Genomic DNA, 18468 nt, shown 5'->3' on the forward strand with positions numbered 1-18468 from the left:
TTTGGAAGCAAAGTTGACTTCTGTTCGTATGGGGAGGTTTGGAGGAGAATGAGGGGAAGGTGAAAGCAAGTTTCTGGGTAAATGAAAATTGCTTTTCAGGCACAGTGAATGCTTGGCTGGCTTTAGTTCATCTCAGGTGCATTTAAGTCTTTAATGCTACTGACTGTTACCGTGAGGCTAGAATTTTCCCACAGAATGTACCCACATAAAATCAAATGTGGTTTAGGCTGCTCTGAGGTGATGACGACTGTGTTCTTCCCTGGACTGGAAGTTCGAACATCTGAGGCATCATGGTCAAAGACAGATGTTCTTCAGAACCTGGCTTCATCCCAGATCTGCAGATGGGAAATGTTAATTCCTCATCAGTCATGTTTTGGGGGGCTGCATGATGGGATCTTTATATATCCAGTTATGTTACAGAACTGATTTTTGAACATCACTTCATATTTTTAAGATGTAATTGTTTCTTAATCACACCATAATTTGGCTATTAAACCTAATTTACTGTTCTTATTGATAGTAGATAAGTACTAACTCTCCTGAGCAGTCTGCCATCCAGAGGATGATTTTCCTGCCGTTGGGGATGAAAGGAGAAAAAAAATTCTTAGTATTACTGAGGCAGCAGCAATGCTTAGTGCAGGATCAAGGAATGAGACCAGCTTCCTAACCTAGACCAACAGTCCTAACTTGGACTGAAGTTTGGGCTTCACAGTGCTTTTAGTATCTGTGGCTAAATTTCATGAAGTACAGATTGGGACTAAGTTTGGGCTACAAGCTGACACTCAGTCTAGCTCTTGTAGTTCTTGGAAAGTGATTGCATTTCAGACATAGTAGAGCAAAGGGGTTTTAGAAGAAAGGCATCACATATGTAGTTGCTTAAGTCCACTACTCTGCAGTGAGTGTTGCTGAAGGAATAAAGGGATCCTCTTAAATCTCACTGAAAAATCAGAGTAAGGCTAGTTGGAAATGTCTTGACTAGCAATTGCTCCCAAAGGTCTCTCAGAACAAAGACAGTGTTACGTGATTCCTTCGTGAATCAGGCTCTAGGACTTTAAACTAACTGCAATTTTGGAAGTTGTCAAAAAGGGTTGTCAAATATGTGACTGTGGAGAAGGACTTTGATTTACAGAAGGAATTAGATTATGAAAAAGGCTGTAGGGTGCTGTTAATTCTGCTGTGCAAAGCATCTGATGTCTTAGAAACTTTGTGGGCAGGTGAACTGTTTTCTCTGGAGTGCATACAATTTTTTTTCCTCTCTGATTCAACAAAGAAAAATGCTTTTATGAAGAAAGGGCAAAAGTCTGCTGTTATATTAATGTTTTTCCTGGAAGTGGCGTAACAAACATATCCCTGTAAATAATGAGAGCTTCGCTAAAGCTCTCTCTGATTACAGGTGATTCCGAGGACAACCACTGAGAAAGGTGGCTTCTGCCTTTATCCTCAAAGAAGCACTTCTTGCAGAGTGGCTTCATTCTTTTAAGGGCAGCAGTGAAGTCATCTTCTTGTACTTCTTCAGGAAATTTACGGTGTGGTGTGTCCCCTTTTGGAGCAGACCATCCCATTTGGGTCATCTTTTGAGAGGAGCTGGCTCTGCTGGTCATGGGATAGTTGGGAGTAGTCTGCATCTTCCGAGTTCTGGTGGTCCTTGTCTTAAGTAATGAAAGAATAAAAAAGGTTTGGGTTTGAGGCTTTCAGATAGGTTATTTAATCTTGAAATGAATGGTACTTTTCTTTCTTTCAGTATGGAGCATTGTTGGCTGTTATTATTGTTGGCTATTTAATCTAGCACTCTTGGCTAGATTAAAGACTAGTAACAAAAATGTATGGTTCCAGTTTGCCAGAAGCACTGCTTAATCGAACAGTAGTGCATTGCCCGACCAAAGATGAAAAGATTTGGCTCTTTAGGGACACGTGAGTGAGTGACACCTGAACAGAGCGTAATTGCTGCAACTGAGACTACCCCTAAGGGCTGAGCTGACTTGGCTGTGTGCCTCACAGCGCACACATCATCAGACACCTCGGTGAAGTGAGGAGATGGTTCCCTTTGGAGGAGTTTGCTGAGAAGAGAGAGACACAATACAAGAAGTTGCTATTTAAAGTACTTCAAAAATACTGGGAAACAGAATGGCACCACCAGAAACCTTACAGAGGAGACAGGACATTGGGCTGTCTGGGTCTCGGGCTTATTTCGGGCATAAAGTGGGATCTGCTTCTGCTGGACTTGTCTTAGTCTGAGGGATCAGGACCCAACTCTCAGGTGGTTGCTTCCTAGGCAGAGTATTTAGGGTGAGATTCTGTTATGGAATAAGTCCTTGTCTGATCTCAATTACATGAGTACTATGTAGCTCAGATATTCTTAGGACAGAATTGCCACTGATGTGAAGAAAAGTCGGCCCTTTCTTCCTGCAGGCTAAGATTTATTTCCAGTATCTCTGTCTTGTAAAATTCTCCTTCTTACTCTCTGAAATCATGGTGACGTACCAAGCAGTACTGCTTTAGAACCTATCTGGTTTCTTTTCTTCACAGTGCAAGCCTCCTCTGAAAGTGAAAGACTTGTTTATTGATATACAAGATGGCAAAATCTTGATGGCACTACTGGAAGTCCTGTCAGGACAAAAACTGGTATGTATACAAGAGGGAGAAACCTCCATAGGGAGAGAGCTCTGTATGTTAAAAGCAACAATGTATGAACATCCAAGGAATAGAGGTGAATTTGGTCCTGTGTCTTGGGTATAGTAATAAGCATTTCAGCAACTTCATTGTAATTTCCTTATGTTACAGGCTGGTGTCCTGAGTTGTAACTTAGATTTCAAGGAAATATATAACTATGGTGTAAATGGTGTGTGATCAGTGTAAATGTTCCTACCCCTCAATTTTTTTAAGGCTCTAATACATTAATGCTCATATATTCCGTTTGGAGATCACCCAAGTCATATTACCAAGTGAAGATATATTGGCTGTATTATTTTTTAATCCAGAAATTGTGTTTCTGTTTTGTTTAAGATCATTATGACACTTAATAGGTCTGCTGATGCTTGGTGTAGTTGTGAGTTTAGTTCTGGTATCCCAGCTCAGGTTTCATAAGTCTTATTAATATGGTCTAAATCAGAAGGGCAAAGTTTCACTTACCAGAATCTTTTTCTCTCCTTTCTTTGTAAGAGCTGTATAAAGTTCCACATACCAGAAATGGAAACACCCAGTGCAAATATAAATGAGCAACTACAGTTGACTTTAATGTTTTCTTTCTACATCAATCTTGTCAGCAAGTACTCTTTTCCGTGTGGGTATCACACTTGGATAAGAGGAGAGACCTGTTCTCCAGCCGTCTCACCACTGCAGATGCACTTGCAATCACCTGGTGATGCTCTGTAGTGACTGAACCAGCTGCATACTGCAGCATGAATGGCCACTGTGGACACACAGTCAGAACTGCTGATTTTTTAATATTCTTGCAGTTTTGGGGAGCTGTAGCAGAAGCAGCAGTCTCTCTGTGTGCATTCACACAGACTGCATTGAGAGCCAGGCTGGAAAGGAATTGAAGAGGGTAAACCCTAGGCTATGCCGCAGGAGGTCAGGGAGAAGGACAAAGAAGGAGGTGAGGTCAGCTGGCCAAACTTCTTGTGCTGGCAGTTAGGTATTCCTGCACACGTGCGATAAAAACAGTGTGCCAAAGTGGAATTGCAGGGAGAGAGGCATGCAACAAATCTGTGTCATTTCTGCCAAAATGAAGGCTTCTACCTCCCACCTGCCTGTGCCTGCTATGAAAACTGCTCACACTTCCCAATTAGGATCATTTAATTTATTTCAAGAAAAAAAAAATTTATTATTACAAATTTTCAGGTAAATTTGATCCTGTGACTGAACGTGGTTGGGGAGTGATTACACAAATAATCAACGTGGCAGGTCCAAATGAGTGATAACATCTGGAGAGTAGGAAAGCTGGTTGCTACAGCAAGGGCAGATCATGCAGTTGAATCACTTTACTGATCAGAAAAGATGGCAATAATTTTATATACGTAGATTTCCTTAGCTTTATTTTGCCTATGTATCTGTAGTTTTTTTAAGCTTCGTATGACGTGGTGAATAATTTCACCATTTTTAAAAACAGCATGGCTCTTATTTTTTCTAGATGCACGAATACAAATCTTCAACTCATCGCATTTTTCGTTTGAACAACATAGCCAAAGCACTTAAGTTCTTGGAGGACAGTAATGTGAGTATTTCCAAAGGCTGATCTTAATAGCTCCTCTTGATGTATGTTGCAAATTGTAATTGTTGTAATTGTAACTAGTCTGATGCTCTGCATGTACATAAGGGGAATGCACTGCTTAAAGGCACTGTGACTTACCTTAGCAGCAAGGCTGAAAAGCCATGTAAAAATGCTCAACAAGAACACCTACAGAGTCTAAAACAAGGATTATTTGTTCATTTTATAATGTAAAAGTTCAACAGGATTAAAGGATCAGGAACCCAATATTAAAAGAACATAAAAAGAAATGCAAGTAATCTTTATGAACTCGGTTTTAGTGGCATTACTTCAGTTATGTTAAAGGTAGATTACTTTCCTTCCTTTCATCAGAAATACTTTCAATATTAAAAGTCATGTATTTAGTAAACTGCTGCAGCAGCTGATCATGAGTCAAAGGCAAGAGAAAATTAAATCTGGGAACATGACATAAATGCATAATTCCAGGAATCAAAACCTTATAGGGATATAACTTCCCTCATAGGCAGCGTGGCAGTACTGCAACGTCACTTCCTAAAGTTGTAAGTGACCAAGCAAGATCAGACCCTGTAGCTTGAAATGATTCAATCCTTTTTTTCTTTTTTGATTTCTCCCATTAGGGCTTTATTCCAAAGCCCTATAAATGTGGCCTGTGTCTTGAAAACTCTCTGCTCTTGAAAAGTGTTGAGAAATAATGCTGTCAAGAGAAGTCCCAGCCATATCACAACTCATACACCTGGTATACCCAGATCTTTCAGAAAGAGAAAACTAATACTGGACTATGTCCCATAAAGGACTGCAGCATTCTTGCTGTACTGAAAGATATTTTTATCTAGTATCTGAAATAAAGCTTTGCAACTTCTCCACTATACCATCCGGGAAGAAAATGTAATTGATGATCCTATTGACTCCAGGGTGCAAGTACTCTATAGGGTTTAAACTTTATGAGTGGGGAGGGATCTGGTGTGTGCATAGGGGCAAAACCCTGCCTTGGGTGGAATGCCACAACAGCAACTGGTGTCACTTTGCTGCTTCCCTGCAGTGAACTTAGCTCTTGCTCCAGAGATCCTGCAGCAGTGCTAGTTATGCAGGAGAGTGCATGCACTCACTGCAACCCCAGTGCAGGAACGGGCATGATTTGAGGCCTTAGTGCATCTCTTACGACCTGGTAGATGTGGGAGGTTTAACCTCCTTTGCCTTTTTTCCCAGGAGAGGATGTGAAAAGTCAAGAAGTTGTCCAGTAACTTCCAGGTGTTCCAGTCTCCTTTTAGACAGTCCACCAGTAGGGGCTGCTCTGGCCCTAAACGTGTATGTCTACATGTCCTGCTATAGAACTGCTAAGAAATATTTTACAAGTTCTCAGATTTCTTGACAGTTTCCCAGTTGATGCTTTCTACCCAAATCCAGCTAAGGCCCACTGGCAGATGAGATTTTTTTCTCTCTGTTGATATCAACTCATTGCAGAGCTGCAGCTGAAGCATGTCTGGTTGCCAGGACCTTGCTAGGGGACAACCTAAAAACTCAACGAGCAAGGCCAGGAGGAGCCTTGGATACAGGTGGTCTTTTAATTAGTAGTGCTAAAACACCTACTTTTCTAAGGATTTCTTGCTTCCTTAAGAGTAAGCAGCCAGTATCTTATAGCCAGGTATCTCTATTGGGCTGGGTGACAAACATAAGCAGCAGTTAAGAGGACAGAGCTGACACTGAGCGGAGCCTAATGTTAAATGACGCTTGCTCCCCATTTTGGAGAAACTGCTATTAAAATCTACTAGGTCTTAAAGGTTTTCCCGTGCCAAATACCTTGGAGCTAGCAAGAAATCTGAGCCTTGAAATATGACAGCTAGAGGTGTCTTCTTGCTAAGATTAAAAACTGTTGTGTGAACCACTAGATAAAAAGTTATTTTGCTTTCCTTTTTTCAGTTTAACCAAACCGGTTAGTAAAGGGTGGTGCTGAAAGTGTTGGCAAAATGCCTTGGCTGCCAAGAGCTTCGGGGTTAGATATTAAACCACAGTGGGTGGAACCCATCAGTGTACGCTTCTGTGGAACTGGGGCAGCAGGGTAAAGCACTGCTAAGTGATTCATCATGTACAGGATTTATAAGTGATAAATGGGCTGTATGCTGGGCTTTAACTCAGTCTGGGTGCCATGTGCAGTACCGACAGCTTCCTTGCTTCCTCCCTCCTCCGTGACCTTTGCCAAAACCAAGTCTGTGTTGTCTAAGAGAATAACATCCTGGTGTTATCAGGTAGAAGAAACCTCAGTGTGGGAAAGTCGAGTTTGTTTGGATTAGGCAACTCTATCCTTTGCTACTTGATTTAATCAGAACTCTGTGACAAGATGTGTAAGGTGAGATAAGCAAGAAGAAAGGAGATGCTTAGCAAAACAGAAGTAAGGAGATCTTACTAGGAGTTTAATTTTTGTAAGAGAAGTGACTCTCTACTTTTTAAGAATAGGATCCACTGGAGGGGGCACCATCTTGTTCCATTTCTGTATGGAGGAAACACATTTGTGGTCCTGAGGATGCAGAACTGGGCTCACTTCTGTTCTGCAGACTACGCTGGGGGCTTGAGATAAGAGTTCAATGAGCAAGGTGGTTGTGATCAGGGCAAATTATCATTTACACAAGATTTCAGTCTTGCTTTTTGGCTGGCCAGTCAGTGGCAGAAGTGTTCTGGACATATCCAGTAGTCTCAGTGCATTTTTTGCATTTACATTGCTTCTTTGAATTCGGCTCTGAATTTATGATCTCTTCTACAGGTAAAGCTTGTTAGTATCGATGCAGCAGAAATAGCAGATGGAAATTCCTCTCTGGTACTTGGACTAATATGGAATATAATCTTGTTTTTTCAGGTAATAAAACTTGAATACTTTAATCATAAGTGAACAATCTTCATGGTATCAATCTATTCCAGCCGAATACTGATTTTTAAATTGATTTTTAATCCTAAAGAACATAATTAAGCATGCTAAACCTGAGCTTTCCCCTCTTAATATACACTAATTTTGTACGTGCAGCTGCTTTCATTTTACTTCATTGGACCTATTTTGGTGTAAATAGGAGACAATTTAAGCCCTCGTTTGACTTGGACGAGAATTAGAGCTTCAGATTACTACTTTCCCTTCTCTCCTGTGCCTTCTCAGGGTTCTGTTCCAGATTCCCTGGATCTGAACCAATGTCTCGGGTTTGGTTCCAGGTCACCGTTTATTTTCATTAACCCTTTCTGGATTTGGTCCAACGTGGTGGGAAATTCCATGTAGAATCACTGATCTCCGGAGACTTACTCAACATGGCAAAAATTTGCAACTGATGTAGAGGGCCAAATGAAAGATCTTGAAGGGCCTGGAACTGATAAAACTGGTTTGAGCCTGAAAATTGATTTAGCCCCAGGCTTAGATGAAAACTGCTCCCTAATCTACACATATTTTGAATATGTCCTTCTAGACAATACCAGATTTTAATGAACAGAGAGAGATGGAGGGAGGGTTTCTGCAACTCTCGTAAGACTATGAGGCTCTTTCATTCTCTTGGACTCATTTCTAAAATGGCTACAGGTTTAAAACATAATCTCGAAGTTGCACTGGGGTTTCTCTCCCTGGCTAAGCTCCTCAAGCTGAACAGTGGTGCCCAGCACCAGTTTGGCCAGACAGACTCGCGGGCAGAGACGGTGTGACCAGAATCTGTCACCCCAGCAGCAGAAGGCATGGGGGACGTAAAAGCAGCAGAGTGGATAATTTGGACTCAAATATCCATGCTGACCAAGGACAGGAGTGCTGCTGCAGATCACCATTTCTTGACTAAAAAAAATATTTCACTCAAGCAAGTGAAAGAGGAAGAACTTCCTCCTGTGAAGAGGAAGAGCAATTTCAGTTAAACCAACTTTTCTTTCAAGGACATCTTTCTTTGCTTTTTGTTTAATACAAATTTGCTGAGTTCAGCCTTAACTGACACCCTGCCCTGCCTGTTTCCTGGGCTTGCCAGCAGGGCTGCTGCTGGCTGTCACGCCTGTGCAATACAAGCTGAGAGTTATAATGGACAGGCCTATAATTACCTCTTAAAATTCAGTTATGGCACTGTTATCTTTAAAGTTTGCATGAAAGCAAGCACTGAGTTCTCCGTGCAGCCGGTGTTTCGCCTTTTTTTACAGATTAAGGAGCTGACAGGCAACCTCAACAGGAACTCATCCTCCTCCAGCCTGTCCTCCGGGCCCAGCGGTCCCGAGTCAGACACATCCCACCCCAGCACTCCCAGCGTGGAGAGAAACGTGTCCGTTACAGTGAAGGATCAGCGGAAAGCCATCAGAGCCCTTTTAATCTGGGTTCAGAGGAAAACCAGAAAGTAAGCTAACAAACCCTCGTGGAAAACCGTGTTTTGCCACCTGCACTTTTGAAGCTGAAGCTCTTTTCTCTCTCATGCCCCGTGTGTGCACCACCATGCGCTGTGGCTTCTTCCGCTTTCGAAGTTTGCAGGCGCAGGGTCTCTGCAGGGGGGTATATCCCTCCGGCCGTGCATCTACAGCGGCCGTCTGACCTTGAATTCCTGTGCATTGCTGGCTTCATGATTTGAGCGTTAAATGTTAACCTGCACTAATCTGCTTGGCGCTGTTTAAAACAGGATCGTTCCCTCCTGCCCCCACCCCCTGGCTTTTGTGCAGTCTATTTGATATCTTTTGCTAATTAAAGGGTAGGCATAAACAAGGGGTGAACTGAAAAAATAAATGTATTGAAAGACTTTAGGAACAGCCTCTCAAATTAAGCAGCAGCCCTGAGGGAGCTTCTCTGTGTGCTGCAGAGTGCCTTGAAGGACAGAGCCCGTATTTAGAGTCCCTCTTTCCTCGGAATTAAAGAGGGGAAGGGGGTGGATCTTGGGTTGCTTCTCATGAACTTGTAACATTTGGGTCCATTTCTGTTGCTCAACACATCTCTCTCCTCTTTAATAAAAAAGCAGTTCTTTCGCCCAAGCATTTTGTCTAGTAATGCTTTAACCTGGCAGAGTTACTATTGGCTTAAAAAATTTTAGTGTAAGAAAGATGTCTAGTGCACGTGTAAATGCTTGGAGTATATTTTACATACGTTGTTATCTGAAGTGATGACTGCCAGAGAGTTTTAAAGAGGACATGGGTCAAACTTACTTATACAAGTTGGATAGCTGAATATTTGGCATTTTTGTCTGTCAATGGATTTATATGTCTAAATCTGCCTGTGAACACAAATGTTCTGTGTCTAGTGTTGAAGATAAAAATTTACATCTTAAATATTTGGTCCTGTGGGCCACATCATCCCTTGGTTATCTCCAGTGAAGCTAAGGGTGCTTGTTGTAGATAAACATGTCCCATTGAGATCCATAGTTCACTGCTGCTAGTGCAGAGCGTAGAGGAAGCACAGTTTTAGTCCCAAAATAATGCTAATAATTATTGTCATTAACAGGGAAGTGGTACAAGGAAAGTGAGGATGAGAGAAGTAAAGGCCATAGACTTTTCAGTCCAGTCAAAGAGTTCAAATTGAAAATATCAAATAGGAGAAAATTGTTCTTGCAACTGCACTATTAAAAACATAATAGCGTCATTATAATCCTGTTATCGAATGACCTGTGCAGAATTTTCTATTCTGGGGGCTGTATTTCATTGCAAGTTTGATGGTTGTTTTTCCTCCAAAACTTTGGGCATCTAACACACTTGTGGTTTATACATATACTCACACCATTTGCATTTGGCAAAGCATAATTTTCTGCTATAGAAAGCCAAGTACACAGGAATGTGAATCATTTATGCTTATGTTTTTAAATACTTAAGTGTTGGCAGTCTTCCCAAGCTATGGTATTAAAATGCTGGAGAGCAACAGAAACAGGAATCACACAGACATTTGGTTTTGTGAATGTTAAATGTGGTTGCTGAGTTCTTGAGGGCTTTGTTTTTCCTAACTACTTCCTACAAGCAGGTTGATGTCAGCTGTTAGCCACACCAATCCAGTTTGTGAATCCTTCTGTTTTATGGACGTGTTTTGTGCATTTCGAAATCCAAAAAGATCTCAAATGTGACTAGTGCAACTCAGCAACCTTACTTTTAACTTTCAGGAGTCTTTGAAGGTGATGATGCCTTTACTTTGGGTTTTGTAACACAACCACCCATGTAAACTGTATGTAATTCTGTTCAGGTACGGTGTTGCAGTTCAGGACTTTGCCAGCAGTTGGAGGAGTGGTCTTGCTTTCTTAGCTATCATAAAAGCAATAGACTCTACTTTGGTAGACATGAAGCAAGCACTGGAGAAATCGGCTCGAGAAAACCTGGAGGATGCTTTCAGCATAGCACAAAATAAGCTGGGTGTTCCTCGGCTCCTAGAACCAGAAGGTAAAACGCCTACAGCAACTTTGTTGGGTAACATTCAAACGATAATGAATTCATAAATATTGCACTGTGATACCTACCAAAAACCTCCCAGTGATTAAGCTGTTGATGTGATCAGTGTTGGGCTGATTGATAAGAAAAATAGAAAAGAATTGGTCATTGGCTTGTAGTCGTATGCTTCCAGTCATATTTGTAAGCTCCTTGGGGACAGAACTCTTACCAGAGTTTTAGCTATGTACACTGGTCCTGGTTAATGTTTAGATGCTATGTGACATCTGCATTACTGGTGGGCATTAATCACCACCTTGTTGTCCTGAGAGGTGTCTCAATGCATTAGCGCCATTTCGTAATGCCTGCAGTCTGCAGAGACTAAATGTCACTCCAGGATGAAGTGTGAGAGTCTGCTGTACCAGGAAAATGGGTAGATACCTATTCAAATGTATTTGCATCTCCGAGCTTTTCCTTTACAATGCACATATACACATATATATATTTATACATGTAAACATAAGCAAATATGTGTGTATATAAATACATGTATATAAATGGAGCTACTTCTTGCAGTCTTTTTTACTGAAGTCTACTACACAGGTATTAGGCCTTGATTTTATGATTGAAAGCACAGATCGGTTATTTGTGCTTTCATGGGTCACCTGTTATAAGACTGGGCCATCATGCTAAAAATAATCCTGTGTGCTGTCACTCAACAAGATCACTGTCTAATGACGGTATGAAGGTGGATGAAAAGGGACCCCGATCAGGGTTCAGTATGTGTTTGGAAATAGGAAAAAATTAATGTGAGTAAGATGTTAAGAACTCTTTCGAGTACCATCAACAGTGAAAAGGATTCCACCCTCTCTGATCTGTCAGAAAAAGAAAAGCATTTGTAGCTGTTATATCTCTCACCATAAAGGCAGGATAAATGTCTGACGATCTGTTCCTCTGCAAGAGCGTTTCAAAGCCATGTGTGCTCAAGCCCCTTGCATCTGTCTCCATAGATATCATGGTGGAATCACCCGATGAACAGTCAATTGTGACGTATGTGGCACAATTTCTGGAACACTTCCCGGAGTTGGAAGGGGTATGTGTTTACTCCTACATCACGTCATTTTTTTAATTTGCTTTGGCGTACTTAGTAAAGTCAGCTATTGCTGTATTTATCTTCTAAGTTCTTTTCTAAACTATTTAACCACAAGCTCAGTTTTAATTTTTCATATTTTTGTAAAATCCAGTCAAATGGGCTTTCATTGGTGATTGCTAAAATGCTTTAGGTGGAATTGTGCTTTTAAACATTTGCATCCAATTGTAACTTTCAGAGGTTAGAATTGGTTACATAGGGCTCTACTATTCAGTCTCAGAATAAGGCTGAAATTTATCCCTTCATCTATGATGATTCATTGGACTTTGAATTTCATTTTGACTCTATCTTCTCAAGTTTGAGGGCCACAATCAATCTGAATTTAGCAGGTATCAGACACAAGATACCAGAGGCTGAATCTTGTCAATGCAGCAGTCAAAAGCACACATTGTAAGCATGAAATAAACTGCAGCTGAAAGGACCAGGACTTTAATGTAGACTTTATCAAAAATAAAGAATTGAGGAGCAAGCAGGGACTGACAGTTTCAGGGACTGACAAAGGTCTTTTGGAGAAACAGAGGATAAACTTACAGAGGAATTAAAGAATAGGAGATAGAAAACTTGAGAGAAAATGGGAAGTCCCAGGAACTGGAGAAGAGATGTCCGTAAGCTGAAAAACTGTTCTGGAGGCTGCTCGTACTTCCAGACAAACCTAGTTCAACATAGTCTTTTTGGCTTGAAAGGGTTCCCAAGGGACTCGGTGTCCCTCGAGTGTCTGGGTAAGTTTTTGTGCGAGAGTACATGCACATAAACAATGGTTCCTACATGAAAGGCTTTTCCTCTCATTTCTTGACTGAATGTTCCAGTTGGTGTGTTTTTTGTAGCTTATAAAATTGGTGGGCATTACTAAAGTCACTGGAATTAAAATTATTATAATAATCTAATTATGATTATTAGATTAGATGAGCATTAAGATTTGTTGGCATTAAGACTTGTGGGCATTTTAATGGACAAAGAAAAAGCCTACTTCGTTTTTTAAATACAGTCTGTTGGAATGGAATAATCTAGTATATTAATATATTTCACAGTGGATTTAGTGGACTTGTTAGATTTAGTCTATTCACAGGGTTTGGGATTGTGTCAAAAAGCCAAGTCAGTTGTCTCCACAGGTGCAACAGGGAGAGATGAATACATTAACAACTTAGGAGTAGGCTTGTCTGCATTCTAATCTTCCTGTACAAGTAGCTTCTTGACGTTGAGCTTTGTTCAACTCACTTGACTTGCCAAATTGGTTTCCCTACTTTCAAAATAAGTGAGTCATTAATTGGCCATTCACAAGGTAATGAGGTGATGGGCTAGGTAGTTACTCTTTCTGTAGTGTTTGGGAAAAGTAAAATGGTATCTGAGGTATGATTTGTCTCTTAATGGTGTATCATCACTTACAGGAAGACTTTACAGATCCTGACAAGGAGCTTCCAATTGAGTCCACGTATGTCCACATCAAAGACACACCTTCAGAAAAGGAAGGCAAAATCTTGATTTTAAGTGAAAGCAAAGAAAACATGTATACTGTTAATCACGAAAGGAGTCATCCTGCTCCTCCAAAGGTTCATATTCATGACACACCTGAGAGAATCCCATCAGAAACCGTTCCTGAAAAATGTAATGGAAAATTGAGTCAAGTGTTAGGTGATGCACAGGAAATGTCTGAAGAGGAGCCTCAGAGGCCTACCTCACTGAAAATTACAGGATCTGTCAGTTTTGAATCCAATTCCTCTTGGGAGGTTCTAAGTGATAAATTCATGCCAGGTGAAGGGGGCATATCTGATGATCCACTAAAACAGAACAATGACCTTTCTCCAGCTGTTCTGACAGATCAGAAAAATTCTGTTGACTCTTTTGAAGACTACTCTGAAGAATTAACTAAAGAAACCTCTACTGAATATGACAACGAAACTAAGAGCCTTTCAGCCAATACTTCTTCTTTGAGTCCATTATCCTGGACTTCAGGTATACTTACAGATGAATCTGTAAATAAAGTAGAAGAGAACAAACCCCAAACTTCAATTCTTTTACCAGAAGATACCTCAAAACAAGAAGATATGCATAAGTATGTTCTTCATCTTCTAAACGAGGAAATACTGAAACTTCCACAAAATGAACATACAAAGCAATCACCTGTCTTTGAGACAATAGAAACTAACCATTGTTCACTGAATGGTTCAAATCTCAAAAGCCAAGAACTATCTACACAGCATGAAACATCTGATGAGTCTCTCTCAGATGTACCTAAAAATCCAGAGGACGTGGACAGCTGTGATGAAGTTGAGTCTTCAGCTGAAGTGCTACTCGGTTCTTCAAAAGTATCTGTAATACCCCATGATCTCTTTTATTATCCACATTATAACGTTCCCATATCAGCAGTTTTGAACGCTTACCTTGAGCCTTGTATTGAAGGTTATGATACTGGAAATGACAAAGCTTCTTCTGAAACAGTAACGGATGTTTTACATGAGAAGGGCTTACCAGAACAGAACTATAAGGAAGATGCTCCAGAGCCAGACTTAGGGAATAAGCTAGGTGTCCCTCCATCAGAAATGGATACTGAGAATGGCGAGGAGGAAACAACAGATATTAACAATCACATGAATTCTTCCAATGAAAAAGAAGTGTCATTACTAGTAGGAGAAGAGTTAGAAATTGAAATTGAAATTGAAATTGAAAGGCATCAAGATTCCACTATTCCACAACAACCTGAGGTATTTTATTTTTTTATCACCAGCATTTCTTTGTGTATATAGGGAGGATTGGCATCTGACTTCAGTGGTTTTCAGTTGCTTTCGTTTTGCAATGATTTGGAGAAATATGTAAAATGTACTTGGTTTCCTGTCCGGTAACGCTGTTTGCCACAGCCCTCTACTGGAATGAATGGAATTGCAGATCCCAAAGAAGATCTGACATTAAAAGAGAGAATAAGCCCTAATACTAATAGTACTGCAAAAATGTGAATTTTAATTATGTTTTAAAGTAATTTGAGGCTCCTGTATAATCCCTAGGCATAAAAGATTATCACAGAAGGTATTTTTAACAATTTGTAATGAGATAAACAGAAAGTAGTATTGCTGATACAGGAAGGATACAGGCAAAGGTAATTTTTGTCTGAATCCAAATAAGTTTGCCTACAAAAACTTAAACCAATTTGAGTAGGATAAGTTACATGGGTAAAATGAAGGCTTGTCTACACTAGAGGAGGAGAAAGAGGGAGGATTTTTGGTAATTATTCTATGTAATGGATTTAGGCAATTTGCTACTGTATCTCTTCTTGCAGACACTGATTTTGAATTGTCTTACACATTTTCCAGCGCAGTAATTTTAGACTGTTTTTCAGGAATGAGTGTCCATTTAATGTTGCTCTACTCAACTCTAGACAAGTTGCTTGGACATGTTTTGGTCCTGACACTTACTAGAGTAATGAAGTCAATTTGCTGTTAGCTTCAAAGACTAATTGGGGATAGATTAAAAAAAGTCTTAGTGGATTACTTCAAAGAGCGATGTCACGTCATGACTTCTTATATAAAAAGAACTGACAACTAATTTATGTATGTTGAACTGATGACACTTTATAGCTCAATGTATCCAAAATGATTTTCAAGAAATGAATTGCTTTTTATTCTCTTTAGTGAGACTTTCAATCTTGTACTACATGCAATTTAGCATCTGAGTAGGCTACACCACTAAGATATCAGAAGGGTAGGGAAACAGTCTTGTTGTCTAATGCAAAATGTTTCTTAATTTCAACAGGCCATAGTAGAACATCTAGAGGATTTATCAATAGCCATAAAGAGACCAGAAAAAAGTAGTAATAGGGAGGAAGAAGGGAAAAATACGATCAAAGCAGAAGACTTGCAGATCTCAGAAGTTGCCCCTACTGCTCTGTCACAAGATAAACTGGAAGAAATTGATGATTGTCAGGAATTTGCCAGGTATTTCACATTGACTTTGTCTTAAATACACCTAACTGGTATGAATGCCTGGTCTTTTGAAGTGTGCCCTGTCCATTGGATGTTTCTTTTAGGAGCAGTGTATTGGGACTCATTCGCTTCTTTCTGTGTTTATCTTAAACATGTTGAGTGATTCAGTGCCAATGGGACTTGATTTGACTTTGCTATACAAACTTTGCTACACAAAACCCAACTGGAACCCCAGTGAATTTTGAACATGGCAGTGTTACAACTGTTTTTCCAACAAAAAGAGTGTTTTGTAACAGAGATGAAAGAATTCATGGGCATTGTGACACCATGTGGAAGCGTGACACTGCTTCATTCCAACAGATATTTGCTGGCCTTTTTTTCTTTCTCTGAACAAGTGAACGAGATTGTGGTAGGCTGACCTTGGCTGGCCACCAGGTGCCCACCAAGCCACTCTCTCACTCCCCATCCTCAGCAGGATGGGGGGAGAAAATAAGATGAAAAACTCATGGGTCGAGGTAAAGGCAGTTTAATGGAAAAAAGCAAAGGCCACGTGTGGAAGCAAAGCAAAAGGAGACAAAAAAAAAAGGGAGAAAAAAAAAGATTTATTCTTTACTTCCCATCAGCAGGTGATGTCCAGCCTCTTCCAGGGAAGTAGGGCCTCAGTAGGCATAGTGGTTGCTTCAGAAGACAAACGTTTTAATAACAAGAGTGTGTGTGTCCCTCTGCCAGCTTCCTCCTTTCTTAGTTTTATTGCTGAGCACAACATCTCATGGTATGGAATATCCCTTTGGTCAGTTTGGGTCAGTTGTCCCGGCTATGTCCCCTCCCTACCTCTTGCCCACCCCAAGCCTACTGGCCTTTGCCAGGGGGGTTAGAGAGACAGCCTTGGTGCTGTGCGAGCACTGCTCAGCAATAGCCAAGACACTGGTGTGTCATCAGCACCGTTTTAGCTACAAATACAAAGCACAGCACTATAGGGGCTGCTATAGGGAAAGTTAACTGCACCCCAGCCAGACCCAGTACAGAGACACTCAGCTAATTTTACTCCATTCACTTCTGCTCCCTCTTATGTTCTAATTTAGTTCTTAGGTAATGTATTTGAGTGGGACATGAACTGTAATTTGTTGATGCTTATTACTATAGCACTCTAATGAATTTGAAAGAGTTTGCTTAGCAAAACCCATTGTCTCCTTCAAGCTTTCTGTTCCCTGAAAGGTCTGTCAATTTTTTATTTATATAGACAGCCACAGAACCTGGGGTATACTCTCACTTAAACGTCAGTGATATCAAAGGTGCAAAAATCCTATCAGATAGCATTTTTCAGAAGAGATTTCAATTTGAGCATATGGATTTTTTTACTGAGGGTCAGATTTTCCCAAAGCTATTTTTTATAATGTTACTGATAAATTCAAGTCCATATTCTAATACATGCAACAATGCATATCTGTGGTTTTGCATAGCTCAAAACTAGCATATGCAATTGCAGTGGCTCTCTTTGAAGTCAAAACAAAACTTAGCTTTATGAATTTAAAAACTTTGCTTTTACATACATTTCAGAACCAGTGATTCCAACATTTATCTCCGCAAAAGATCTCCTAATACTTCTAAGGAGGTAAGTATGTGGAAGTTTACCTATCGCTGTTTCTCTATTTCTCTTAAACTCCAAAAGTTCACATACTGTAAAAGGGTGATAATACAAAAGGCCTGTGACTTCTAATAATTTTAGTGCCAAAACCAGGCATAGTGGAAAAGCTTTACTGAACTCTCCTAAATATATGGAACCGAACCTTATTGAACCTTGAACAAATCCACAAAGGAGTACCTAATACTACAATTAAATCTATTGTAACTTTGAGGCTTACTTCGTCATAACTGTATAGCTGCAACGTTTTGCTTCTTTGAAGCTGCCTTTATTTGCTGCTCCAGTTTCTTTTAGTTTGTGCATTCTCTGAGTGTACGTTGGTGCCCTGGTCACAGCCCTGGAAAAATGCTGGGTGTCTCTTGAAGTGCACTTCTTACGAAAGATTGGGCTCTTTCCCTCTCCTTCATAGTAGCAGTGTATTGTATTATCTCAATAGCAGCAGCTAACCCTAAAAGAATTTTAGTTGTAATGTGAAACTATCCTTAATGGCAGATGAAATTCACATTGGTTTCTCCTCTATACAGCTGAACTCTGGATTTTTAGTTTTTAAGTCGGAAAGAAGGGACAGCATCAGCAATCTGGGCAAGGATAGGAATATGGCTCTTTTCAGCACAAAATAAAATTCTGACCATCTTGGAGTTTTAAAGAAATGCTGCCACCAACGTTCAATGAAACTGAGGTTTCACACAGATGCTTTAGTTTTGCAACGCTGTCAGAGCTACTAGAAATATGTATCAATGAGGGGAGCTTTATTCAACTGAATGAAAGCACTTGAAAGTAAAAACATCATCTTTTTTCACAACTACTTTCCTTTGCTGTGTGTGTACCAGACTGCAGTGGTGGATGTGCTGGCAGGGAATAAATTTATACGCACACTTCCATTTTATTTGAGCAAACATTAGATATACTCTGCATAAAATACACACACAATTACAATCTTTGCGAGATGCTGAATTTTATTTTTTTTATATAATCTATTCCTGGTTTGTTTAAGGAAACCTATGGTGTAAACGAGCAGAAGATGACAGATATGAGTGAAAATCCATTAGTCATCAGGTGAGTCGTTCTTATTCAGACAAAGCCCTTTGCAAGGAATCTATAACTCCTAGGTACTTCTAACAACGTTACAAAGGGAAATGAAAATTAACTATAATGGTAGAGACTGACTGGATGTCTTGTGTAATGGCTTGGAGTCTATATTTCCCATAGG

At 40.2% G+C, this 18468-nt stretch overlaps 1 protein-coding gene across 1 annotated transcript in view; it reads left to right on the top strand.

The window, feature by feature from the left end:
• Positions 1-18468, top strand: part of CLMN (calmin) — a 76947-nt gene that overhangs the window by 52615 nt on the left and 5864 nt on the right. The window contains exons 3-12 of the mRNA XM_075151175.1: positions 2527-2622; positions 4130-4213; positions 6984-7076; positions 8372-8562; positions 10377-10570; positions 11566-11648; positions 13091-14404; positions 15447-15628; positions 17174-17228; positions 18253-18314. Of these exons, the coding sequence (XP_075007276.1) occupies positions 2527-2622; positions 4130-4213; positions 6984-7076; positions 8372-8562; positions 10377-10570; positions 11566-11648; positions 13091-14404; positions 15447-15628; positions 17174-17228; positions 18253-18314 (2354 nt within the window). The remainder of the gene's footprint in view (positions 1-2526; positions 2623-4129; positions 4214-6983; positions 7077-8371; positions 8563-10376; positions 10571-11565; positions 11649-13090; positions 14405-15446; positions 15629-17173; positions 17229-18252; positions 18315-18468) is intronic.

The sequence above is a fragment of the Calonectris borealis genome, chromosome 5 (genome assembly GCF_964195595.1).
Source record: "Calonectris borealis chromosome 5, bCalBor7.hap1.2, whole genome shotgun sequence".
In the NCBI taxonomy this organism is placed as follows: Eukaryota; Metazoa; Chordata; class Aves; order Procellariiformes; family Procellariidae; genus Calonectris; species Calonectris borealis.